Genomic DNA, 24,243 nt, shown 5'->3' with positions numbered 1-24,243 from the left:
TTCAATGAAAATGAAAATACAACATACCCAAACTTATGGAACACTATGAAAGCAGTGCTAAGAGGAAAATTCATAACACTAAATGCCCACATAAATAAGATGGAGAAATCTCACACTAGTGACTTAACAGCACACCTAAAAGCTCTAGAACAAGAAGCAAAGTTACCCAGTAGGAACAGATGCCAGGAAATAATCATATTGAGAGCTGAAATCAATAAAATAGAAACAAAGAGAATACAAAGAATCAATGAAACAAAGAGTTGGTTCTTTGAGAAAATCAACAAGATAGAAAAGCCCTTATCCAAATTAACCAAAAGGCAGAGAAAGAGAGCATCCAAATTAACAAAATCAGAAATGAAAAGGGAGACAAAACAACAGACAATGAGGAAATCCAGAGAATCATCAGGTCATACTTCAAAAACCTTTACTCCACAAAATTGGAAAATCTGAAAGAAATGGACTATTTTCCGGATAGGTACCATATACCAAAGTTAAATCAAGACCAGATAAACTAATTAAACAGACCAATGATCCCTAAGGAAAGAGAAACAGTCATTAAAAGTCTCCCAACCAAAAAAGGCCCAGGACCAGATGGTTTTAGCTCAGAATTCTATCAGATTTTCAAGGAAGAGCTAATACCAATACTCTTCAAATTGATCCACACAATAAAAACAGAAGGAACATTACCAAACTCTTTTTATGAGGCTACAATTACCTTCATAATTACAAAACACAAAGATGCAACAAAGAAATAGAATTACAGATGCAAAAATACTCAATAAATTACTGGCTAACGGAATCCAAAAACACATCAAAAAAATTATCTACCATGACCAAGTAGGCTTCATCCCAGGGATGCAAGGATGGTTCAACATAAGAAAATCTGTCAATGTAATACCCCATATAGACAAAATGAAAGGGAAAAAAACACATGATCATCTCATTAGATGCTGAAAAAGCCTTTGGCAAAATCCAACATCCCTTCATGATAAAGGTTCTACAGAGATCAGGAATACAAGGAACATACCTAAAGATAATAAAGGCAATTTACAGCAAGCTGACAGCCAACATCAAATTAAATGGAGAGAAACTCAAAGCAATTCCACTAAAATCAGGAACAAGACAAGAATGTCCATTCTCCCCATATTTATTCAATATAGCACTTGAAGTTCTAGCTAGAGCAATAAGACAACAAAAGGACATCAAAAGGATAGAAACTGGAAAGGAAGAAATCAAACTCTCACTATTTACAGACAATATGTTAGTATACATTAGTGACCCCAAAAATTCTATTAGAGAACTCCTACAGCTGATAAACTCCTTTAGTAATGTGGCAGGATATAAGATTAACTCAAAAAAATCAGTAGCCCTCCTATATACAAATAATAAATGAGCTGAGAAAGAAATTAGAGAAACATCACCCTTTACAACAGCCACAAATAATATAAAATACCTTGGGGTAACACTAACTTAACAAGTGAAGGACCTGTATGATAAGAACTTTAAGTCTCTAAAGAAATTGAAGAAGATATCAGAAAATAGAAAGATCTCCCATGCTCATGGATAGGTAGGGTTAACATAGTAAAAATGGCAATCTTACCAAAAGCAATCTACAGATTCAATGCAATCCCCATCAAAATCCCAACACAATTCTTCATAGACCTTGAAAAAACAAAACTCAAATTCATTTGGAAAAACAAAAAACCCAGGATAGCTAAAAAAATCCTGTACAATAAAGCAACCTCTGGAGGCATCACCATCCCTGACTTCAAGCTCTACTATAGAGCTACAGTAATAAAAACAGCTTGGTATTGGCATAAAAACCGACATGTGGACCAAAGGAATAGAATTGAAGACCCTAACATTAATCCGCACACCTATGAGCACTTGATTTTTGACAAAGAAGCTGAAACTGTACAAAGGAAAAAAGAAAGCATCTTCAACAAATGGTGCTGGCATAACTGGATGTCAACATGTAGAAAATTGCAAACAGATCCATATCTGTTGCCATGCACAAATCTCAAGTCTAAGTGGATCAAAGACCTCAACATAAATCCAGTTATACTGAACTTGATAGAAGAGAAAGTAGGAAGTAGTCTTGAATGCATTGGCACAGGAGACTACTTCCTAAATATAACACCAGTAGCATAGACACTAAGAGCAACAATTAATAAATGGGACCTCTTGAAACTGACAAGCTTTTGTAGGGCAAACAACACCGTCAATAAAACAAGACAAAAGAACAGCCTATAGAATAGGAAAAGATCTTGACCAACCCCATATCTGACAGAGGGCTGATCTCCAAAATATATAAAGAACTCAACAAACTAGACATTAAAATACCAAACAAACCAATTAAACAATAGGCTACAGAGTTAAACAGAGAATTCTCAATAGAAGAATCTCAAATAGCTGAAAGACATTTAAAAAAGTGCTCAACATCCTTAGTCATCAGGGAAATGCAAATCAAAATGACCCTGAGATACCATCTTACACCTGTCAGAATGACGAAGATCAAAAACACTGAAGATAGCTTATGTTGGCGAGGATGCAGAGCAAGGGAAACACTCCTCCACTGTTGGTAGGAGTGCAAACTTGTACAGCAATTTTGGTAATCAGTATGGTGATTTCTCAGAAAACTGGGAATCAATCTACCTCAAGATCCTCTTGGGCATACACCCAAGGAATGCTCAATCATACCACAAGGACATATTCTCAATTATGTTCATAGCAGCATTATTCATAATAGCCAGAACCTGGAAACAACCTAGATGCCCCTCAATGGATAAAGAAAATGTGGCACATATATACAATGGAGTACCACTCAGCAGTAAAAAACAATGATATCATGAAATTTGCAAGCAAATGGATGGAACTAGAAAATATCCTGAGTGACATAACCGAGACTCAGAAGGACAAACATTGTATGTATTCACTTTTTTTTTTTTTTTTTTTTTTGAGACAGCGTTTCTCTGTGTAGCTTTGCGCCTTTCCTCCATAGACCAGGCTGGCCTCGAACTCCCAGAGATCCGCCTGCCTCTGCCTCCCGAGTGCTGGGATTAAAGGCTTGGGCCACCACCGCCCGGAGTATGTACTCACTCTTAATTGGATACTAGATGTAAAGCAAAGGATAACCAGACTATAACCCACAGCTACAGAGAAGCTGGTGAACAAGGAGGACCCTAAGAAGGATGCATAGATCGCCCAGTGAAGGAGAAATAGATGAGATCTACATGAGCAAACTGGGGGTGAGGAGGGGTAATGGAGGGCAAGGGATGGGGGATGAAAACATAGGGGAATGGGAGGTTCGAGCTGGAACAGGGACAGAATTGGAGACCAAGGAAAGAAATACCATGATAAACGAAGAAGACATCATGGGAATAGGGAGAAACAGGGTGCTAGGGAAGTTCCCACAAATCCATAAGGATAACCCCACCTTAGACTACCAGCAATAGTTGAGAGGCTGCCTGAACTGGCCTACTCCAGTAATCAGATTAGTGAATACCCTGTCATCATAGAGCCTTCATCCAATAACTGATGGAAGCAGATGCAGAGATCCATGGCCAGGTGCCAGGCCAAGCTCCAGGAGTCCAATCGATGAGAGGAGGGATTCTATGAGCAAGGGACATCGAGATCATGACAGGAAAACAAGATCATGATGGGAAAATGTACAGAGATGGCCAGCCAAACTAGTGGAAACGCATGAACTGTGGACCCCCCATGGGACTGGACTAGGCCCTTTGGATAGGCGAGACAGTTAAAGTTTAACTTGAACTGGTTAGGGGGCCCCCAGGCGGTGGGATCAGGATCCATCCCTGGTGCATGAGTGGGCTTTTTGGAGCCCAGGGCTCATGGTAGGACACCTTGTGCAGTCTTGGTGCAGGAAGGAGGGGCTTGGACCTGCCTCAAATGAATGTACCAGGCTCTGCTGACTCCTCATGGGAGACCTTGCCTTGGAGAGGGTGGGAATGGGGGGATGGATTAGAGGGGAAGGCTGGGGAGCGGGAGGAAGAGAGGGGGATCTGTGGTTGGTATGTAAAATAAATAGAAAATTTCTTAGTAATAAAAAAAAGAAGGAAATATGCTGCAATAAAGGAAAAGTCACTTAGATGAAAAAAAAAAAAAGTTCATATACCATATGAGTTCAGTAGCCATGATCTGTTGACTCCTGGTATATATCCTGTACGAACATACATGAAGGGAAGATGGCTCAGTGGAGGAAAGCATTCCCCCCCCCCAGACAGGGTTTCTGTGTGTAATAGTTCTGGCTATCCTGGAATTCACTTCATAGACCAGGCTGGCCTAGAACTCACAGAGATCCGCCTGCCTCTGCCACCCAAGTGCTGGGGATTAAAGGCGTGTGCCACAACCGACTGGGTGAGGGAGGAAAGCATTTGAAATACGAGCCTTAAAACCTAAATTCAAGTGGGGCAGTGGTAGCTCACAACTTTAATCTCAGCACTTGGAAGACAAGGCAGGCGGATCTCTGTGAGTTTGAGGCCAGCCTGGTCTACAAAGTGAGTTATGGGACAGCCAGGGCTACACAGAGAAACCCTGTCTCAAAAAACAAAATCAAAATCTAAATTCAATCCCCAAACTCTACTTTAAAAAAGCCAGATACAGTGGTGCACATCTGTATTTAAAGCACTCCTCTGACAAGATGGATGGATGGTGGAAAAAGGGGACTATCTCCTGGAAGCTCACAAAACAGCTATCCTGAACCATGTAATGCAGTGGTAGAAACCAGATTCTGTACCCAGAAGTAGGAGAAAACGGACTCATGGAAGTTGTCCTCTGACCTCTACATATGTGCAAATGGTTCACAAATACCAGCACTCACACTTAAATAACTTTTAAAAATATGAAGTATAGACTGAATGGTTGGTTCCAATATCACCACACATGCTACACATAGAAAGAAAAATCTGAACAGACCAGAGCTAACCACAAAAGAGAAAAGCAACATCAATAGTGAATGCCCTAGAACTCATTTATTCAAAGTACATCCATATAATAAAAAAGTATTAATTATTGATGGTGCAAGCTCAAGATAGAGACTGTTAATAAAAATTAAAAAAAAAAATAGCTACAGGACAAGCAAGATGGCTCAATGGGTAACAGTGATGGTCACCAAGCCTGACAATCCAAGTACAATCCCTAGGATACACATGGTGTGAGATTACTGATTCTCACCGATTCACTGATCTCCTGATAGCCACATATACCTAGCAGCACGTGTACATAAATATATACAAAATAAATGAATGCACTTTTTAATAATAAACTACCCTCTTCTAGTATGCAGTTAATTCTATAAAATCTCACAAAATTGTGGGAATACATACAAGTCCGTACAGGCACTGACCAAATACAGGCACATGTGTACATATGTATGTGTGTAGGGGGGGTGTATTCCATACACATGCCCACTTATAAAATCACCCTACTATTCTCATGGCTGGTACTTAAGGTTTTACTAGACTCCCACAACAAATGGGAATATCACTGACTTAATTTCCCACAAACTTTCTAAGTTTGGTAAAATGTATCTTATATCACATTCTACAAAAACATTTCTGAAATTAATCAATGTCAACCTGAAATGAAATTCATCTTTAACAGGTCAAATATAAATATGTGTGCTTATCATTATTAGTTAATTTGTGACTAACTTTCCTCATGCATAATGTTTGTTATGCCTAAACAATCAATACATAACTAGATTTGTTTTCTGTAATATTAATAAGGTGATGTGCAATTAGATCACACATAAAATGAACTTCAATTAGATAAAGAAATAAATTTCATTTTGGAATACACTAATAAGCTAGGAATTTATTTCTCAGTAAACCCTGTTATGTAAAACTGCACCTGTAAAAACTGACTGGTATGAGTCATGTAGTATATATGTTGAATTCTGTTAGAACACAAATAGATCATCCCCACCTATGAACTAATGATGGGACTGATCTGTGATGTGGTAATGAATGATTTCCCAATCATGACATTCCAAAAACTTCTCTTCAATATGAGTTCCTCCATGAGACGCAAAATTTGACCCACATTGTGAGAAACAAAGGTCTCACCCTAGTATGAGACATGTGATGTCTATATAGTTAACCTGCTACTGAAGATTTTTTCACATTCAGAGCACAAACAGGGTCTCTCTCCTGGGTGAATTCATTTGTTCATGCTGTCGGAGTTGGGCTTTAGAAGCCAAGACTTTCCCACAGATACTACATTTGGAAGGCTTCTTCACCATGTGAATTCGACAGTATACCCTCAGTTGGTGTATCTGAGTAAACCATATTCCAGCCTTGACATTCCTAAGGCTTGTCCTCAATGTGAGTTTGTAGATGAGATGTCAACTCTGACTTCTGTAAGAACACTTTCCCACATCTCTCACAGACAAAAGGTGTTTCCTTCCTGTGAATCAACTTATGTTTAGAAAAAACTGACCTGCTTCTAAAGGTTTTCCCACAGTGAGTACACACATAAGGTCTCTCTCCTGTGTGAATTCGCTCATGCTCTTGGAGTTGGACCTTAGTACAAAAGGCTTTCCAACAGTTGCTGCATTTGTAAGGTCTCTCTCCTGTATGAATGAGAAGATGCACCTTCAGTTCAGATGGAGAACAAAATGATTTCCCACAGAAATTGCACTTGTAAGGCTTCTCAACCAGGTGAATCTTTTCATGTCTGCTCAATGTTGACAATTGTTTGAAGGCCTTTCCACACACAGAACACACATAAGGCCTCTCTCCTGTGTGAATTCGAGAATGTGCCTTCAGTTGAGATGTTTTACTAAATGATTTCCCACAATCAAGACATTTACAAGGCTTCTCTCCTGTGTGGATTTGATAATGGGATTTCAGTTGGGATGGATAATTAAACAACTTCCCACAGTCAGGGCATTTGTAAGGTTTCTCACCAATATGAAGTTGCTGATGGGGTATCAAAGCAGACTCCTGGAGGCCTGTCTCACATTTCTGAGAGACAAAAGGCTTCTCTTTAGTGTGAATTAACTGATGTTTACGAAAAGATGACCTGCTACTGAAGGCTTTTCCACATTCAGTGCACACAAAGGGTTTCTCTCCTGTGTGGATTCGCTCATGCTCTTGGACTTGTTCCTTAGTAGAGAAGGCTTTTCCACAATGGCTGCATTTATAAGGTCTCTCTCCGGTGTGAACTCGATAGTGTGCCTTCAGTTGGGACATTTTACTGAACAGTTTCCAACATTCACGGCACTTGTAAGGCTTGTCTCCCGTGTGATTCTGATAATGCACCTTCAGTTCACATGGAAAATTAAACGATTTCCCACACTCATGGCATTTATAAGGCTTCTCCCCTGTGTGACTATGGCAATGTACCTTCAGTTGGGATGGATAATTAAATGACTTCCCACAGTCACTGCATTTATAAGGCTTCTCCCCAGGGTGAAGTTTTTCATGCCTGTCTAGTATTGATTTCTGATTAAAGGCCTTTCCACACTGAGAACACACATAAGGTTTCTCCCCTGTGTGAATCCGTTGATGCACCTTGAGTTTGGCTGTTTTACTGAATGACTTTCCACACTCACGGCATTCATAAGGCTTCTCACCCGTGTGACTTTGATGATGCACCTTCAGTTGAGATGGAAACTTAAAGGATTTTCCACAGTCATTGCATTTGTAAGGCTTCTCTCCATTGTGACTTTGTTTATGGGATGTCAACTCTGACTTACGTAAGAAGGCCTTCCCACATTTGTCACAGATAAAAGGCGTGTGATTCTTGTGAATCAATTCATGTTCATAGAAAGCTGACCTATCTCTGAAGGCTTTTCCACACAGTGTACACACGTACGGTTTCTCTTCTGTGTGAATTTGCTCATGCTCTTGGAGTGCAGCCTCAGTACAAAAGGATTTCTCACAACTGCTGCATTTGTAAAGCTCCCCTCCAGTGTGACCTAGATGATCCACCTTCAGCTGAAATGGATAATTTGATGAATCCGACACATAAAGGAAGGCCTTCCCACCATTGTAAGAAACAATAGGTCTGTCCAGAGAGAGAGTGATCTCAGGTTTGTGCACAGATATGGCATAAAATACCTCCCCACACTGAGAACCTGGGTCTGCTTTCTCCTGAGAATGGTTTTCATGTATCGGTGGTTGTTTATGGCTGAGAACATCTCCATTCTCAGTACTTCTGCATGATTCTTCTCCTCCACGAGTAACCACACAGTTAGCATTACAAGAGCCTTGTATCAGGAGCTGACTGGATGCAACAATGTTAATAAGCTGTTCTGTGACACTGCTTTCATTCCGACCATTTGCTCCTAGATTTAGCTCCAAACATTTTGGAAGTAAGCAATATCGTGGAAAATTCTCTTGTGTAGAAATGAGGTAGGATCTCAAAGGAATAATTTCCCCAGGATTTTGATATTTATGACCACTACTTGTACTCAGAGTTTTCTTGAGGAGAGTACCAGGAGGCAAGGGTAGAAACTGGTTTTGTTTATCTCTCTTAGCAGTATCAGCATCCTGCTGTAGTTCTTGTAAAGGGGAACACCATGAACCATCTCTTATGACTTCACTTGCCATGTCACTATGAACTGAAGCTTTCTCAGATACTGTCTGTGGTAAGGTGTCAATTCCTGATTTTTCTAAAAACAGAAACAGATGAAAGAATAAACAGAGTGACTAAGATGAAAAATGAATCATACAGAGGGATTGAGACTGAACATAAATGCCTAAATCAGGTCTAATGATGCTGATGATAACAATTAGTAGAAACAAGCTAATCAATAACTGTATACAATGGGGGTCACCTACACAGCAGACAATAATATAATTATGACAACAATGGATCAGATAATGAGGCATATAAACTAGTCAGCTGTATTTTTAAGATGGAAATATATAAACATGATAAGAACATCAGAAAGTTTCTGACTCCTATATAATAGAAATAAACTGCATGTTTGCATCAAAATGTATCAAAAAGCAAAATAGCAACATTTGTTGCAATAAAATCTATGAGTAGCATTGATTGTTCACGTGTCTTAAGTGGAATCCATAATTCACACTAGGAAAATTTAACCTAAGTAAGAAAGACACAGACATGGCAGCACAGGCTGTTAATCCCAGCACTCAGGCGGCAGAGGCAGGTGGATCTCTGTGAGTACAAGACAGCCTGATCTACAAAGTGAGTTCCCAGGACAGCCAGGGCTACATAGAGACCTGCTTGAAAAATAACAATAATAACCAAAAAATAAATAAAATACCACAGAAATAAACAACAAAAGAAGGAGATGGACTATACTGATGCCAATGGGGTTAAGAAAATAACTTGTGCATTCAAAAAGAAAATGGGTAGGGATTCCAAAATAGTAAAATAAATTATAGCACCAAGAGAAAATAGTTCAGAAGCCCAGAAGAGAAAATGTGATTAACCAGACAAAAAAGACTTTCTGACTTGAATGATCCCAATTTCTGATCTCCCAAAATGAAGGAAGGGAACCATCTTACAGGAATGTTCTCATATATCTAAACAAGGCAAGAGAGACTAAAAGGTCAGGGATTAAGAAATTCATCATAATACAACAATGAGAACTGCATATTCAGAATGAACAGAGCCTTTCAGGCAAACCTATCACAGAATGAGAAGAGGAACATACAGAACACTAAGCCTAAGGCGCCACAACTAAAGGAAAAAGATGAACCAGCAAAGGAAAGAAAAATCAGTTAATTCAGAGATCAACAGGAAAAGCAAAAACAGACACAATAAAAAACAATAATAAGAACCCAAAAGACAATATACTAATTTAGAAGTCAGTTGTTAGAACATATAAATTGCAACCAATTCTTTCTCTATTACTTGGGTAATATATTAACCAACTTGGCCAATGTCAGATGTTTATAAACAAGATGTGCAAATAAAAATTCTTGTGCATTTACACATCAGAGTGTAATTGGTCATCATTATTAGAAAATGGCGGAGTTAGCCCACTTAGGTTCGTTCATATCCATGGTCAGACAAGCTTGTCCCACAGACTCACCTTTCAGAAAGTCTCACATTGCCTCACATCAATAATAAATGGATTGCAGAATTAACCATAAAACTCCAAGGAGAAAGCAATCTAAAGGTGACCACCCCGGGGGACTTGGTGAGACAAACTGACAATGGCCTCGTGAAATCTACCCCGACCTGGGAAAGAGTGGCTCACCTTGACAGTGTTGGCCTGGAAGTTCAGCCTTTCCTGCCTGTGCCTCCTTTCCTTTTTCCATTCTAAAGATGACTCCGGGGCTGGGAATGGAATACCCTGTTAATCAGAAAGATTGGATTTTGGGTAGTTTCTTGTCTCAGAGATGATCCAGTGAAGTTCTGCACTGCATCATTAGTAAAACCAAGTCAACATTTTCTATTTTGTATAATTAATACTTGTAGGTACACAAAAGAAATGAAGCATCAGGGCAAATGAAGCAAGCACACATACATATACAGAGACGTGGGGGGAGGGGAGAGAGAGAGAGCGAGAGACTTCTGATACCCCAGCATGCTTTGTAAAGGGAAGGAAGGAAATCCTCAATGGAGCCCATCCTGGACCCCCAAGCCTGTCGTGCTCACCCACTGCCAAGAGGTGGCTGTAGATCTCCAGCATCACGTCCTGGTACAGGCGTCTCTGGGCAGAGTTCAGCTGCTGCCACTCCTCCTGGCTGAAGTTCACGGTCACATCCTCAAAGGACATCCACCTCTGTAATAATGAACCACAGTTCACAGTGAATGACTCATCACTCGAAAATGGAAAAGTTATACATAAGGTTAGGTTTTTAACGACGTTTCACTGCATTTCCCACAAAATATCTACTTTCTATTAATTTGGGGGGGATAGAAAACACTTATAAAGCAATCAATCCTGCCATTCATCACACACAATCACATTTTTTTTAAGTATGTTAGAAAAGGATTCTTTTTAATACTCTAAGAAAGAGTACACAGCACAACATTGATTAAGCAACAATATTTCAGCTTACAGTTATGCTGGATACACTGGATTCAACATTATGAAACAGGCATTTAAAAGCTACTTTGCTAAAAGTATTAGCTCCTTGCTTGGGAACTAAATCGCAGATAAAAGCCTGGCATCTCTGACTTCATTCTGTGTCTATCTCCTTGACTTTGGGTCACCCACTTACCTCTGCATACTAGCACCTATTACTCAAGGAGTGCCCGTCTAAACTATCCCAACTCCCTTCAAAGATGAAAGTACAAAGATTGGTCATTGTCCTTGTCCTTAATTTTTCCTCTTGAAGCTGTACCCTGAAGCAGAAGTAATCGCCCCACAAGAACTTCCTTTTTGCAATAGGGACTTCTTAGTTATATTTGTGGCTGCTTACTGATTAGCTATGAAAACAAAGCCCCCCAGCACCTGGTCCCTAATACAAAAATCAACATATTCTCTTTCTTCCTCTTCCTCTCTTCAAACAAAGCCTCATTCTGCGGCCTGACTGGCTTTGAACTCACTGGCCCAGAACTTGCTATGTAAATCAGGATGGCCAAACACTGCAGTTATCCTCCTGCCTCTGTGTAATATTTTCTCAAGGTGTTTCTATTAAGTATTTTGTCCAGGTGAGGAGAAAAGTAAGGAATACACCTGCATTTTATCTTATTGGCACTTCTTTCTCTGTGTACACCTGTACAATGCACTTCCTTGTGGTGGTATTGTGTTCCCCAAAATATTGTGCATGCTAATAAACTTATCTGGGGTCAGAGAACAGGACAGCCACAATATTAAACATAGAAGATAGGCAATGGTAGCACACGCCTTTAATCCTAGCATTCCAGAGGCAGAAATCCCTCTAGATCTCTGTGAGTTCAAGGCCACATTGGAAACAGCCAGGCATGGTGACACACGCCTTTAATCCCAAGAAGTGAGCCTTTAATCCCAGGGAGTTATGGCAGAAAGAGAAAGGTATATAAGGTATGAAGACCAGGAACTAGGCTGGTTAAGCATTTGGCTGGTTAAGCTTTCAGGCTTTCGAGCAGCAGTTCAACTGAGACTCATTCTGGATGAGGACTCAGAGGCATCCAGTCTGAGGAAACAGGATCAGCTGAGGAACCGGTGAGGTGAGGTGAGGTAGCTGTGGCTTGTTCTGCTTCTCTGATCTTCCAGCATTCACCTCAATACCTGGCTCCAGGTTTGATTTTATTAATAAGACCTTCTAAGATTCATGCTACACTTTCTAAAACTCTTAATACCACCTAGGAAAAGAATCCACACACAAAAATATTTTAATACACCAACCATAGACACAGATTACATCATTTGAACAGGTAATTTAAAAAAAAAAAACCAACTCTTACATATAGCTACTGCTAATAAATGTAAACTTGACTCCCTCTTCCGAAGCTCCCACAAGTTTTAGGTGTCTCTATGGCCCTTGGCTTCAGTTTCTATGAATACCTCTTGAAACCAGTTCTACAAGTCAACTCAGGATCCTTGGTCTACCTGAGTAGAGTTTGTGATGGTCACTGTTAATTTTCAACTTAATTAGTGTGAGAAAACCTGTCTTAATAATAGACAAGAACATTCTCTGGGCATGAGATATTGCACTATATAAGATGGGGGTAAATGGAATTAGAGATGTAACTTAGCAGTTTAGAACACTTGCTGCTCTTGCAGAGTTCCTGGGTTCAATTCCCAGCACCTACATGGAGGCTCACAACCAGCTATAACTCCAGTGCCAGAGGATCTGATGCTCTTTTCTAGTCTCCAAAAGCAGCAGGCACACACACACACTGTACACATACATGCAAGCAAAACATTCATCATACATATAAAATTTAATAATCCCATGATACACTCTTCAAATTACACAGCCCACAATGTTACTCTGAGTCTCCCTTGGCCAATGACAGCTACGTGCCATGTGTCACCATCATACTAGACTTCACACGTTCAGATTTAAATACCAGCTTACCAGAAATATAAGGCTAGAAGTTCATGTTAAATGACAGCATCAAAAAGCAACTTAGCCAAATCTAGAATTTGTCACAATCTAAAGGATAACCCAAAGTTCTTCAAAAAATGATTAACATGGGGGAGAAAAATTAAAAGATTAAAAGAGACTAAAATACTTTTTAGTTAGGCTGGATATGTGGACACTGGCTGGACCTTGAGAGGAAGACTCTACATATGGAAGCATGACCAGGAACAGATGATGTTAAGAAGGATTTATGGCTATGTAAAAGGTTACCATCTCAGAGATAAAGGCCAACACACAGAGAAAAGTATAGGCTCTGATATTTGGGTTACAAATAACCTAGCAATGGAAAAGGGGATGAAACAGGATGGGACCTATGCTGATAATTACTCAAACAAGGGGTTAGAGATACAATTTTTTTTTTGGGGGGGGGGTTCGAGACAGGGTTTCTCTGTGTAGTTTTGGTGACTGTCCTGGAACTCGCTTTGTAGACCAGGCTGGCCTCGAACTCACAGAGATCCACCTGGATCTGCCTCCCAAGTGCTGGGATTAAAGGCGGGCGCCACCTGCGCCCGGCTAGAGATACAATTTATTCTACTTTTACTTATGTCTGAAAATCTTAATAACACACCACTGACAACCTGCAGGCTCCCACATGTGTAAGTGGGCACATGGCTATTTCCTTCTGGAACTGCAAGTACTTTTGATAGATCTTCTTCCCGGCTGACACTAGCCACACTGGCACACAGCAAAGCAGTGCCACTCCCCCATCATGCTTCCATGTAAAAAGTATTTTGTATTAAAATTCTTTACATTGACATGTCACACGTATAACTGTAACTATAATGGAGAATTCCAGAAATAGTCCATTGAAATGTCTAATAGAGAAAATGTCAATTGATTATATTACTTTGAGAACTTTCCCTTGGAGTATTCAACAATTTATTAAAAATTGTTGCCTCCTGTGGAGAGAATGCCTGCACAGCCAGGCTTAGCGACACACACTTTTAATTTCAGCACTGCTAAGGCAGTTGGCAGGTGGATCTCCGAGAGTTTGAAGCCAGCCAGGTCTACATAATAAGTTTCAGGACAGCCAGGGCAACATTAGAGAAACCCTGTCTCAAAACCAAAACAAGCCTCCCAGAATGTATGCATCCCCAAAATTCACATCTACCTTGGATAGATAATCAATTCATGAGACTAGAGCCTTCATAAATGGGACTTTAAGAATATATGACAACATACTGAGACGATGAACATGAGCAACTAGGCAGCAGAGTCGCACCAGATAACCAATTTGCTAGGACTTTGAAGTCTTAATAATTGCGAAAAGCAAGGGGAGACCTTGACTCAAACAAAACAAAACAGAGTTCAGGGCTGAACTCAGTTACATAGCTAGTTCGAGACCACCTTGGACAACTAGGACCCTTTCTTTAAAAAAAAAAGTTTAACAAAAAGGAAAAAAATTAATATTTAACATATAAAAAATTCAGGCCAGGCGGTGGTGGCGCACGCCTTTAATCCCAGCACTTGGGAGGCAGAGCCAGGCGGATCTTTGTGAGTTTGAGGCCAGCCTGGTCTACAGTGTGAGTTCCAGGAAAGGCACAAAGCTACATAGAGAAACCCTGTCTCGAAAAACCAAAAAAAGATTTAAAAAAAAAAAATTCAGAAGGAACTAAAACATAACTACAAGAACAAAAATGAACAGCAAAATAATGTAAACAATAAAAATATAAGTGAAAAAAAATACCTGAAACATAAAGGAAAATCAGAAGCAAAGTTCCTTAAAAACACCAAAACATAAGCAAACAGCAACAAAAAACAAAGAAAGAAAAGAAGCCAGATGTGACTGTATATGCTTGCAATTCCAGAGCTTAGAAGGTGGAGGTAGGAGGATTAGGAGTTCAATTAAGTGTTGACTACCCAGGGAGTTTGAGGCTAGTCTGGGTTATGGAAGACCCTATCAAGAAACACAGCCGACTGGGAGTAAGAAAGAGAAAGAACAATGACCAAATAAGTAAATGGACACCACTAAGCAATCTCAGCCACATATTTATGGACATATAAATTAAATTATCCACAAACCAACACTCTGCTTCCAGTGAGCTGCTTGGCAATGATCAATACAATTACTGAAGCTGCACAGCTCTACCTTGCTGCATTTACCCCAAAGAGAAGAAATGCTGGGTGTCAGACAATATGCAGTTCACAAAGTCTGCAGTTTTCCAAACTGGCTTGACTTATTGATGCTCTCCACAGTGGCACCAACAGTGTTCCCTCAGCTTCCTTGGGACTCAAGCACATCTACACTTTGTATTTTTGGTGTGGCTAATTTTAGACCTTCCAGGGGAGGGAGCCACGGCAATTACACACGCATTTCCCACTCAACTGAGAAGCTTAGTTTTTCCCGCTTCCCTTACTACACAAGCAAGTCTCTTGCTCACTCAGTTTTCTGTGGAAAACGCTTTTAAAAGAAGTTAGTCCAGGAGCTTGGGAGATAGAGGTAGTCGGATTTCTGTAAATTCAAGGCCAGCCTGGGCTACAGAGCAAGTCCCGGCCCAGCAAGGGTTACTGAGACCTTGTCTCAAAAGGAGAAACTTATGTCGATCTGTGCCTTGTCTCTCCATGAGGAGGGAACGCACACTGAGGAGAGGGCAGGGCTTTGAGACTGGACAATGAGTGACTGGGGAAGGGGCACGATGTGGCTAAGGATCATGCTGATGAGACCCAGACAATAGAGGAATGGCAGACATGCACAGGATAAAGTAAAACAACACAGAAAGCTTCATTTTTCAAACTCATCAATCCATCCGGAAAAGCCACATTTCAAAATATCACAAATTGCAAGAACAGGACTACATGCCATTAATCAAACAATAAAAGGTTCTTAAAATTCCATTTTTTTAAAAGATGATTTTTTTTTAATTTTATGTATGCAGCCTTATGTACCTGTGTGTGCTGAGGCCAGAAAAGGCCATTGGATGCCCCGGAACCAGAGTTTCAGACAGTTGTGAGCTGTCTAGGAAGCGAACCTGGTTCCTCTGCCAGAGCAGTCAACATTCTTAGCTGCTGAGTCATTTCTCTAGCAACCTAAAACTCCTTTGCAAAAGAACAGTAACTGAGCTGAAAGATGGCTCAGCAGATAAAGGCATCTCCATCCAGACTGACAATGGAAATTTGATCCCCAGGACCCACAGCATAGAGAGAACTGATTCCCACAAGTTGTCCTCTGACATCTACATTTTGTGACATATGCACATACAAAGAAATCACGTAATTAAAAACTAACAAAAGAATGAAGGAGGCAGCACATCAAAACTAAACAGTACTGCCGGGTGGTGGTGGCGCACGCCTTTAATCCCAGCACTTGGGAGGCAGAGCCAGGCGGATCTCTGTGAGTTCGAGGCCAGCTTAGGCTACCAAGTGAGTTCCAGGAAAGGCGCAAAGCTACACAGAGAAACCCTGTCTCGAAAAACCAAAAAATAAAAAAATTTTAAAAAAATAAAATAAACAGTACTGAGAGACAGCTGTCTTGCAAAGGACCCAGGGTCAGCTCCCAGCATCCCAATGGTGGTTCACAACTGCCTGTAACTCCTGTTCCAGTGAATTCTACATCCTCTCTGGCCACCTCAGGCACCTGCTTGCACACGGTGTACATGTGCAAACTCATGCAGGCACAAATACATAAATAAATATTTTTTAAAAGCTTTAAATAGCCAAGTACAGTAGAACACACCCTTAGTGTCAGCATGTGGAAGGGAGAAGTAGGCAAATTACTGTGAGTTTGAGGCCAGCCTGATCAACATAGCAAATCCAGGGCAGCCAGGGCTACATAGTGAGAACTTTGTCTCAAAACTAAATAAATAAACGTTAGGTCTCAAAGAAACCTGGGACAGAAGGCAAAGAGAGGTGTCTACTTAACATATCAAAGCAGACACTGGCTAGTTCTCCCAGCATTCCTCAGTACCTGTGGCTCCACGAAGCACTTCTCACTCTGCCCCCTACTCTAAACCTCTCCCTCCCAGGGGCTGGACTTCCGCTTCCCTCCCCACAGCCAGAGCCCTACATAACCCAACCATTTTGGCTCTGCAGCTCTCTTGGCCTCTTTGCCCTGGCCGTCAGTGCCTCTCTTGCTCTTCTCATGGTCTGCTCTAGTCAGCCTGGACTCGCCCCTCTGCCTGCTTCCTCTTTTATCTCTACAATAAAAATCTTCTCCATACTTTAGGAGCTGTCATGCCTCCCTCCTTTTATTTTAGTTTTCATTCAATAAATAACAGTAACGGGGCCTGGCGAGATGGCTCAGTGGGTAAAGGTGGCTTGCCTATCAAGCCTGACCACCTGAGTTTCATCACTGGAACCGACATACAGGTAGAAAGAGAGAACTAATTCACAAAGTGTCTTCTGACCTCCATGCCCACACAAAGGCAATCACATAATCATTAACACATATAGACACCACACACACAAATAATAAAAACTAAATAAAATGTTTTAAAATGGAAAACTAGTTGGACATGGTGGCACACACCTTAATCCCAGCACTTGGGAGGTAGAGGCAGGTAAACCTCTATGAATTCAAGGCTAAGCTGGACTACATAGTGAGTTTCAGCCCAGCCAGGGATATACAGTGAGACCTTGTCTCAAATATATAACATGTGGATAGTGGGAAAAACATATTTGAGATACGAATAAGCAACAGAAGGTCTTAGCAAGAGCAAAGAGACTTCCAGCTACAGGTAAACCCAGCCATAGATAAATGCAATAAAAGGAAACAGCATCTCTATGACATGTTCAAATACATGCACACAAACTCTTACAGATTCCTCATCTGAACACCGCAATCTGTGGTGTTCATTTTGTTTCTCACACATGCACAGCTCAAGAATTTATCCACCATTATCCAAAGCAGTGACCCCTGCAACCCTCAAATGGCAGTCCCAGGGACAATGTCCTAAACAGAAGGAATTTGTCTGGGTTAACAGAAGCCTAAAGGTGGGTCTCTGTTTACTGGAACCGCCCTTAATCTTCCTTGTATCAACCCTGCTGACATAAAATCTGTTTGCTTTTTTTCCATACCTCTCCCCCTCCTTCAGTTTGCTCCCTTCTAAACCTTTCTACCCATGGAGGAGTCTAGTTTGGTAGTTTCACTGTACCCTTACTTACACACCCATCCCAGGAACTCCTGCAAGGTACACCACAAAAAAATCAGAGTAGCTATGAACTGGAAGAGAAACCACAGGACTTTGGGGACTAAGGGACTTGGACACATGAGAGGAAAAGAATTCTCAGCTGACAGTGTAGGGAGCGAACAGGACAATGCAGAGTATGGAGTACCAAGACAGCAGCCTGGCCATGAAGTCAGAAAATCATCAAAAGTTTCCTCACGGGAAGCAGGGAATGAACTGGCAGCCAGACCCTGGAGCACACTGCAAGCTTGAATCCCAGGCTGGCAGCTGCTTCAACATATGAGTTCAGCTGGCTGTGTCATCTGTGCCTCAGTTTCTCTTCTTTAAAATGAGACAACAGCATCAGCTCAGGAGCCTCCTGTGAGAATTAGCACTGTGCCTGGGACACAGGAAGCAGCAAGTGAGTAACCGCTGCTCCTGCTGCTGTCTGTCTGCTACTGGTAATTTCATGGACAGGACATATAAACATTTGGAGAAAATATTAGCACAACGAATCTCTAACCTATAATGTTACTCATCAGAAAAAAAAAACAAACAGTTGCAGAGAAAAACAATGGCATCATGAGGTTTACAGACAAATGGATGGATCTAGAAAAAAATCATCCTGAGTGAGGTAACCCAGACTCAGAAAGACAAACATGGTATGTACTCACTCATAGCAAGATACTAGACATGAAACAAGGATGACTTGTCTGCTACTCACATCACCAGGGAGGCTACCTGGAAAACAGGACCCCAAGAAAGACACAGGGATCACCCAATGACAGAGAAATGGAATGAGATCTACATGAACAGCCTGGACATGAGTGGCGGTAATGAAAGGCGAGGGTTGAGGGAAAGAGAGCTTGGGGGAGCGGGAGATCCCAGCTGGATCAACAACAGAGAGGGAGAACAAGGAATAGGAGACCATGGTAAATAAAGACCACATGAGAATAGGAAGAAGCAAAGTGCTAGAGAGGCCCACAGAAATCCACAAAGATACCCACACAACAGACTGCTGGCAGTGGTCGAGAGACAGCCCGAACTGACCTACTCTGGTGATGGGATGGCCAAACACCCTAATTGTTGTGCTAGAAACCTCATCCAACTACTGAGGGATCTGGATGCAGAGATCCATGACTAGGCCCTGGGTGGATCTCTGGGAGTCCAATTAGCGAGAATGAGGAGGGTTTATATGAGCGAGAATTGTTGAGACCAAGGTTGGATAAAGCACAGGGACAAATAGCCAAATGAATGGAAACACATGAACTATGAACCAATGGCTGAGGGGTCCCCACTGGATCAGGCCCTCTGAATGGATGAGACAGTTGATTGGCTTGATCTGTTTGGGAGGCACCCAGGCAGTGGGACCAGATCTTGTGCTCATTGCATGAGTTGGCTGTTTGAAACCTGGGGCCTATGCAGGATTGTTTGGCTCGGCCTGGGAGGAGGGGACTAGACCTACCTGGACTGAGTCTACCAGGTTGACCTCAGTCTGTGGGGAAGGCTTTGCCCTGGAGGAGATGGGAATGGGGGGGGGGGGGGTTGGGGGGAAGGTGAGGGGGACGGGAGGGGGGAGAACAAGGGAATCCGTGGCTGATATGTAGAACTGAATTGTATTGCAAAATAAATTAATAAAAAAAAAAAAAAAAAAAAAAAAAACAGTTATGCACAGACAAAACCGTATGTACAAACAGACAGCTGGAGCTGCACAGTACACAGCTGTTCAAGTAGCAGGGAAGATGAATCTGCTAAGAATCGCATCCAGTTGGGTATTGAGATTAACAGTCCAGGAGGCTGGAGACTGACCCTTTCCTTCAAGGTCAACTTAAAACCCTACCTTCCCGATAACACTAGAAGGCAGACCAACACAACTGCCCCTCCTTAGGATTTAAAACACCACACAAAAAGGTGGCAGGGCTTTGCTAAGGCCTGTTAAGGGAAAGCAAGCTACTTCCTCCTGGTCAAAAGAATGAAATCTCAGCTTTACCTCCAGCCCAAGGTGGAAACAGCTCCAAAGATTGGAACTTTACAAACTAATGTCCCCTCCTGGAAGAACTAATCCAACTGCTGGTGACCATCACTTGGGCAGACGTCCACCTGGAAAGCAGATTCACCTGAAGAAATGCTAAAGACTGGGAGGAATAATTATGACCCTAATCAGCCTCCTCCCTCAGAAAAGTGCTTACAGATCTTCACTGTTAGGCTTGCAGGCTTTTCTGAGCTCTCACACAAGACACTAACTTTTCCTCCTCTTTTCCAGATCCTGGCCCCAAGCCTACTAAGCATGCTTTCCCTGGTATACTAGGCTTCCTGAGTGTCTCTGAAAACCCCAATCACCCACAGCTGCCTCTTCCTACTGCCACTGCTGGCCTCATTGCCAAAACAGATGGCTAGTTTCTCTCTCCTCTCCTCCATCTCTCTCCTCCCTGCAACTACAGGACTTTCAGGATACCTGCCTTGTTAGCTTGTTCTGTTTTCCCTAAAACTCTAATATAAGTCGTCTTGGGGCTTCCTTCTGAGTCCATTTTAAGATTCTTTTACCCATGAGACGAACAACTGACAAAATAGTACCTTCCTTCCCAGATGCACCAATTCTTACAGGGATGGGCATAGCAAGCAACCTTTAAGAACTGAGGATAGCAAGATGTGAAAGAGGATAGCAAGATGTGAAAGAGGAATAAACAAATATAAAAAAGAGAGCTCAAGAGGGAAGAAGAGCTTGTCATTAAAAATAAAATAGATGAAACGACATCTATAGTGGTGTAGGCCTGTAACCCCAGCACTGGAGAAGCTGAGGCAAAAAAGGTGTTGAGTGTGATGGCAGCCTGGACTACACAGAAAGTTCCAGGCCAGCCCCACATACACAGTAAGACCCTATATCCAATGAAAGGGAGGGCAAGGGGGGTGAGCGGTAATAAGCTGATGTGGGATGCACATAGTCCACTCTTAACTAGATTAAAGATCATCTCAGAAATAGGTAACACAGGGTCTGCAGCTTCTTGTGTCTGCCCTCAAGTCCAGAAGAACCAAGTATGAAGTCACTCCTGCTTACCTCACACGACCCATGCTGCACCTCTGCACCCAATGGTTGGATCTTCTGTCGGAAATTCGTATCAGCAGCCATGTCTCCTCTGATCTTCTAGTCTTGATGTTTCTCGGTAGCAAATACAAATTCCTCAAGAGTCACAGATGCTGAAGCAAGGCTAGCCGTGGTACAGCAGGAAATCCTGAGGCCTGAATGATTTCAGGGGTCCCAGGAGCTCGGAGACACTGAAAATCCCTAAAAGACAATGACCCAACATCAGACCATGAAGTGGTGAGGGCCCACGTGGAATATCACATGAAGGCTCTGAAGAGGATACATAAAAGCCCTGATCGTTATTAGTCAGGGTTATAAACCAAACAACAAAAGAAAACAAAAAAAATTTAAAAACCATCATTTTGGAAGGAAGGACACACTTTCAGCCCTCCCATTTTAACTAGGAGAAAAACAATATGCTAACCTAGTTGTTTACAAAATGAGGACTTATAGGGATCCAGAATGCCATACCAGAGAGGGCCCACTAGGCCCTCAGCACCTGCCTGGAAGGTAATAAATACCAACAAAAACTGAGTAAGCTGCCGACTTAATTTTGATTTCATTTCAAACGACCCTTTCAGCTACACATAGTAAGCATTAGTATTCTGTTTAATTTGCTCACAGGTCACTAAATAGAAGAACAGTGGCACAAATTCAAGCTGTTTTGATTCTAAGGAACACACTGGCCACCATATTCTATGTAGTCTCTTCTGTAGTCAGCATCTAAAAACAGCATCTCTGCTTCCTGTTGCCCAGAGAGTTCAGGATGAGAGCCAATTCTGATTCTAGTCTGAGTTTCTAGACATTTCTCTCTCCACACACAGCCACATCATGAAAAATTCACTCACCCAACCCTCACCCCCCCAACACACACATACACACACACACACACACACACACACACACACACACGCGCGCCCAAAAAACCTAAGAAAATGCACCAGGACCTCTCTTCACTGGGCACTTCTAGCCTGTTCATGAGCTGTTCCCTCTCCACCAGAATACAGCCACTGACACAGATAAGTAAGTTCCAGTAACCTCCAACCAGTGGGGCATGGACTGCCAGGTTACAAACTGCCTCCTAGTCACTGACATGCTCCAGACACCTTAAATCATTACTGCCCTAGTACACCCCCCCCCTCCAAAAATGCTCCCAGGAAGGAATAATGTACTGTTTTTGTGTGTGTGTGTGTGTGTGTGTGTGTGTGTGTGTGTGTGTGTGTGTGTGTGTGTTAGTTTGTTTTTAAGATGGGGTGTGTGTGTGTGTGTCTGTGTGTGTGTTAGTTTGTTTTTAAGATGGGGTCTATTATGTAGCTCGTAGCTCTGGCTGTCCTGGAACTCGCTCTGTAGCCCAGGCTGGCCTCGAACTCACATAGATCCGCCTGCCTCTACCTCCGGAGTGCTGGGATTAAAGGCGTGTGCCACCACCGGTGGAGGGCGAGAATTTGTTTTTAATATTCATGGTCATTTCCTTCAATAATGCTAGCCACCCACAGCGGGAGGAACTGGTAAAGGAGATCCAACAACAGCACACAAAACAAAGGAAATTCCTTACTTTTACAGACCTTAGAGAGAGAGAAGTCTCTGAGCTCAGCAGCTTAGATACCAGGCAGGATGCAAAGCGTGCCCCTCGCCCAAGACAGACACAGACAAGCAGACACAAGAGAGAGGAAGACGGTACGGAGCGGGGAGAGGCGAACAGAGAGACATCTGTGGTCTGACACTTTCTATTTTAGTACACCTGACGCGTTTGTTTCTCTTCATGCAGTACAACACAGTCAAGCCGTACAGTCACTGGCTACGCAAACACTACCCAACCAGAGTGGCCCTCACAAGCACCCTACACCCGCCCCAGGCTACATCGCTGCCCGAGATGACTTCTACGCCAATCATGGTCTGAGTGGGTCACAAGCCACCTCAAGGTCCTCGTCCTGAAGCTCCAGGACCGGCTCCTGCAGCGCCCACTCCCTGAGTCCTGCCCCGATCGTCCTCACAGGACAACTTGCCGGGACGACGGCGTGAAATCCCAAAGGAGAGCACACTGGGAAGTGACAAAACACACAGGACGCGGAAGACCCGCGAGAACGCAATGAAAACGAACCGAACGACCCCCACCTTATTTATCCACGGCATGCCCCTGCAGCCGCCTCAGCCGTCAGTCTGCACAAACCAGCGCTCAGCAGCAGCACAGCGTCCTCCCTGCCCCGCAGCCACTCACCTCAGGCTGCACCTCAGAGAGCTCTGCACACCGCACTCCAGGGCCGCGACTTCCGCCCACGAACGCCAAAGAGTCCCGGATGGAAAAGTTCCAAACCACCTCGCGGAACCGCCAGCGAAGTAACACTAGAATGACTAGAACATTTAACCTTTCATGGCCACTTTATTTCCGGTGTCTTTTAGATTTCCGGCAGGATTTGTCCCCGCCCCGTAGTGATGCGCATGCTCGCTAACACTTTTGAAACCGAGTGCCTGCCAACAGTCATCATGGCGGACTAGGTGGTTCCAGTTTTTTTGGAAACCTCCATGGCGGTGTCCATAAGCTCAGGATGTTAGAGGCCACCATCTAGGGACTTCGGTTCCGTAGCGGCGGGAAAGCTGAATACAATGCCATAGAGTGGAAGTTGGACGCTGTCCCATATGGTGTGACAGGCCTGGCAGGAATTATGATATTCCAAAGAGACATTCATGCCCCTTCCTTTGCAGACTGTTGAGACAATGGACCCCAGAAATATAAATCTCATTATGGGGGAAGGGATATGCTGAAGCCAGGAGGCAATCAGAGCTGGGACTTACAGATTTCACACAGTTCTGTCAACTTGTTAGACCACTTTGCAGGACAGACTGGAGCCAGAGACAATGACAGCGAGGGGGACCACACACTAAGAATGCTTAGTTACGTACTTTTTGCCTTCCATTTAAACCTAATTCTGCAGGGGTGGGGGTGGAGAGGTAGCTCAAAGAACACAAACTGCTAGTGCAGAGGAACCAAGTTCAATTCCAGCACCCACATGTCAGCTCACAACCTTCTGTAACTCCA

At 42.5% G+C, this 24,243-nt stretch overlaps 1 protein-coding gene across 16 annotated transcripts in view; it reads right to left on the bottom strand.

The window, feature by feature from the left end:
* LOC128124850 (zinc finger protein 431-like) overlaps positions 1-23,610 on the bottom strand; it is a 39,424-nt gene extending 15,814 nt beyond the window's left edge. For 9 of the 16 annotated variants that reach the window (XR_008223008.1, XR_008223010.1, XR_008223007.1 and 6 more), the window contains exons 1-5: positions 23,425-23,595; positions 21,180-21,407; positions 10,603-10,729; positions 10,202-10,297; positions 6,460-8,638 (exon numbers count right to left, since the gene is read on the bottom strand). Coding sequence is in view for 8 of the 16 variants with exons in the window: in XM_052761590.1 (XP_052617550.1) it covers positions 6,460-8,638; positions 10,202-10,297; positions 10,603-10,729; positions 21,180-21,251 (2,474 nt within the window). In the remaining 8 variants the exon portion in view is untranslated. Of the gene's footprint in view, positions 1-6,459; positions 8,639-10,201; positions 10,298-10,602; positions 10,730-21,179; positions 21,408-23,321 lie in introns of all 16 variants that reach the window. The other 7 variants (XM_052761595.1, XM_052761596.1, XM_052761593.1 and 4 more) reach the window with 4 other exon arrangements.
* Between the last annotated feature and the right edge of the window lie 633 nt (positions 23,611-24,243).

This window comes from Peromyscus californicus, unplaced genomic scaffold (genome assembly GCF_007827085.1).
Source record: "Peromyscus californicus insignis strain IS unplaced genomic scaffold, ASM782708v3 Scaffold_4__1_contigs__length_199733344, whole genome shotgun sequence".
In the NCBI taxonomy this organism is placed as follows: Eukaryota; Metazoa; Chordata; class Mammalia; order Rodentia; family Cricetidae; genus Peromyscus; species Peromyscus californicus.
The sequence above is the reverse complement of the archived record's forward strand: the minus strand, read 5'-3'. Positions and strand labels throughout refer to the sequence as shown.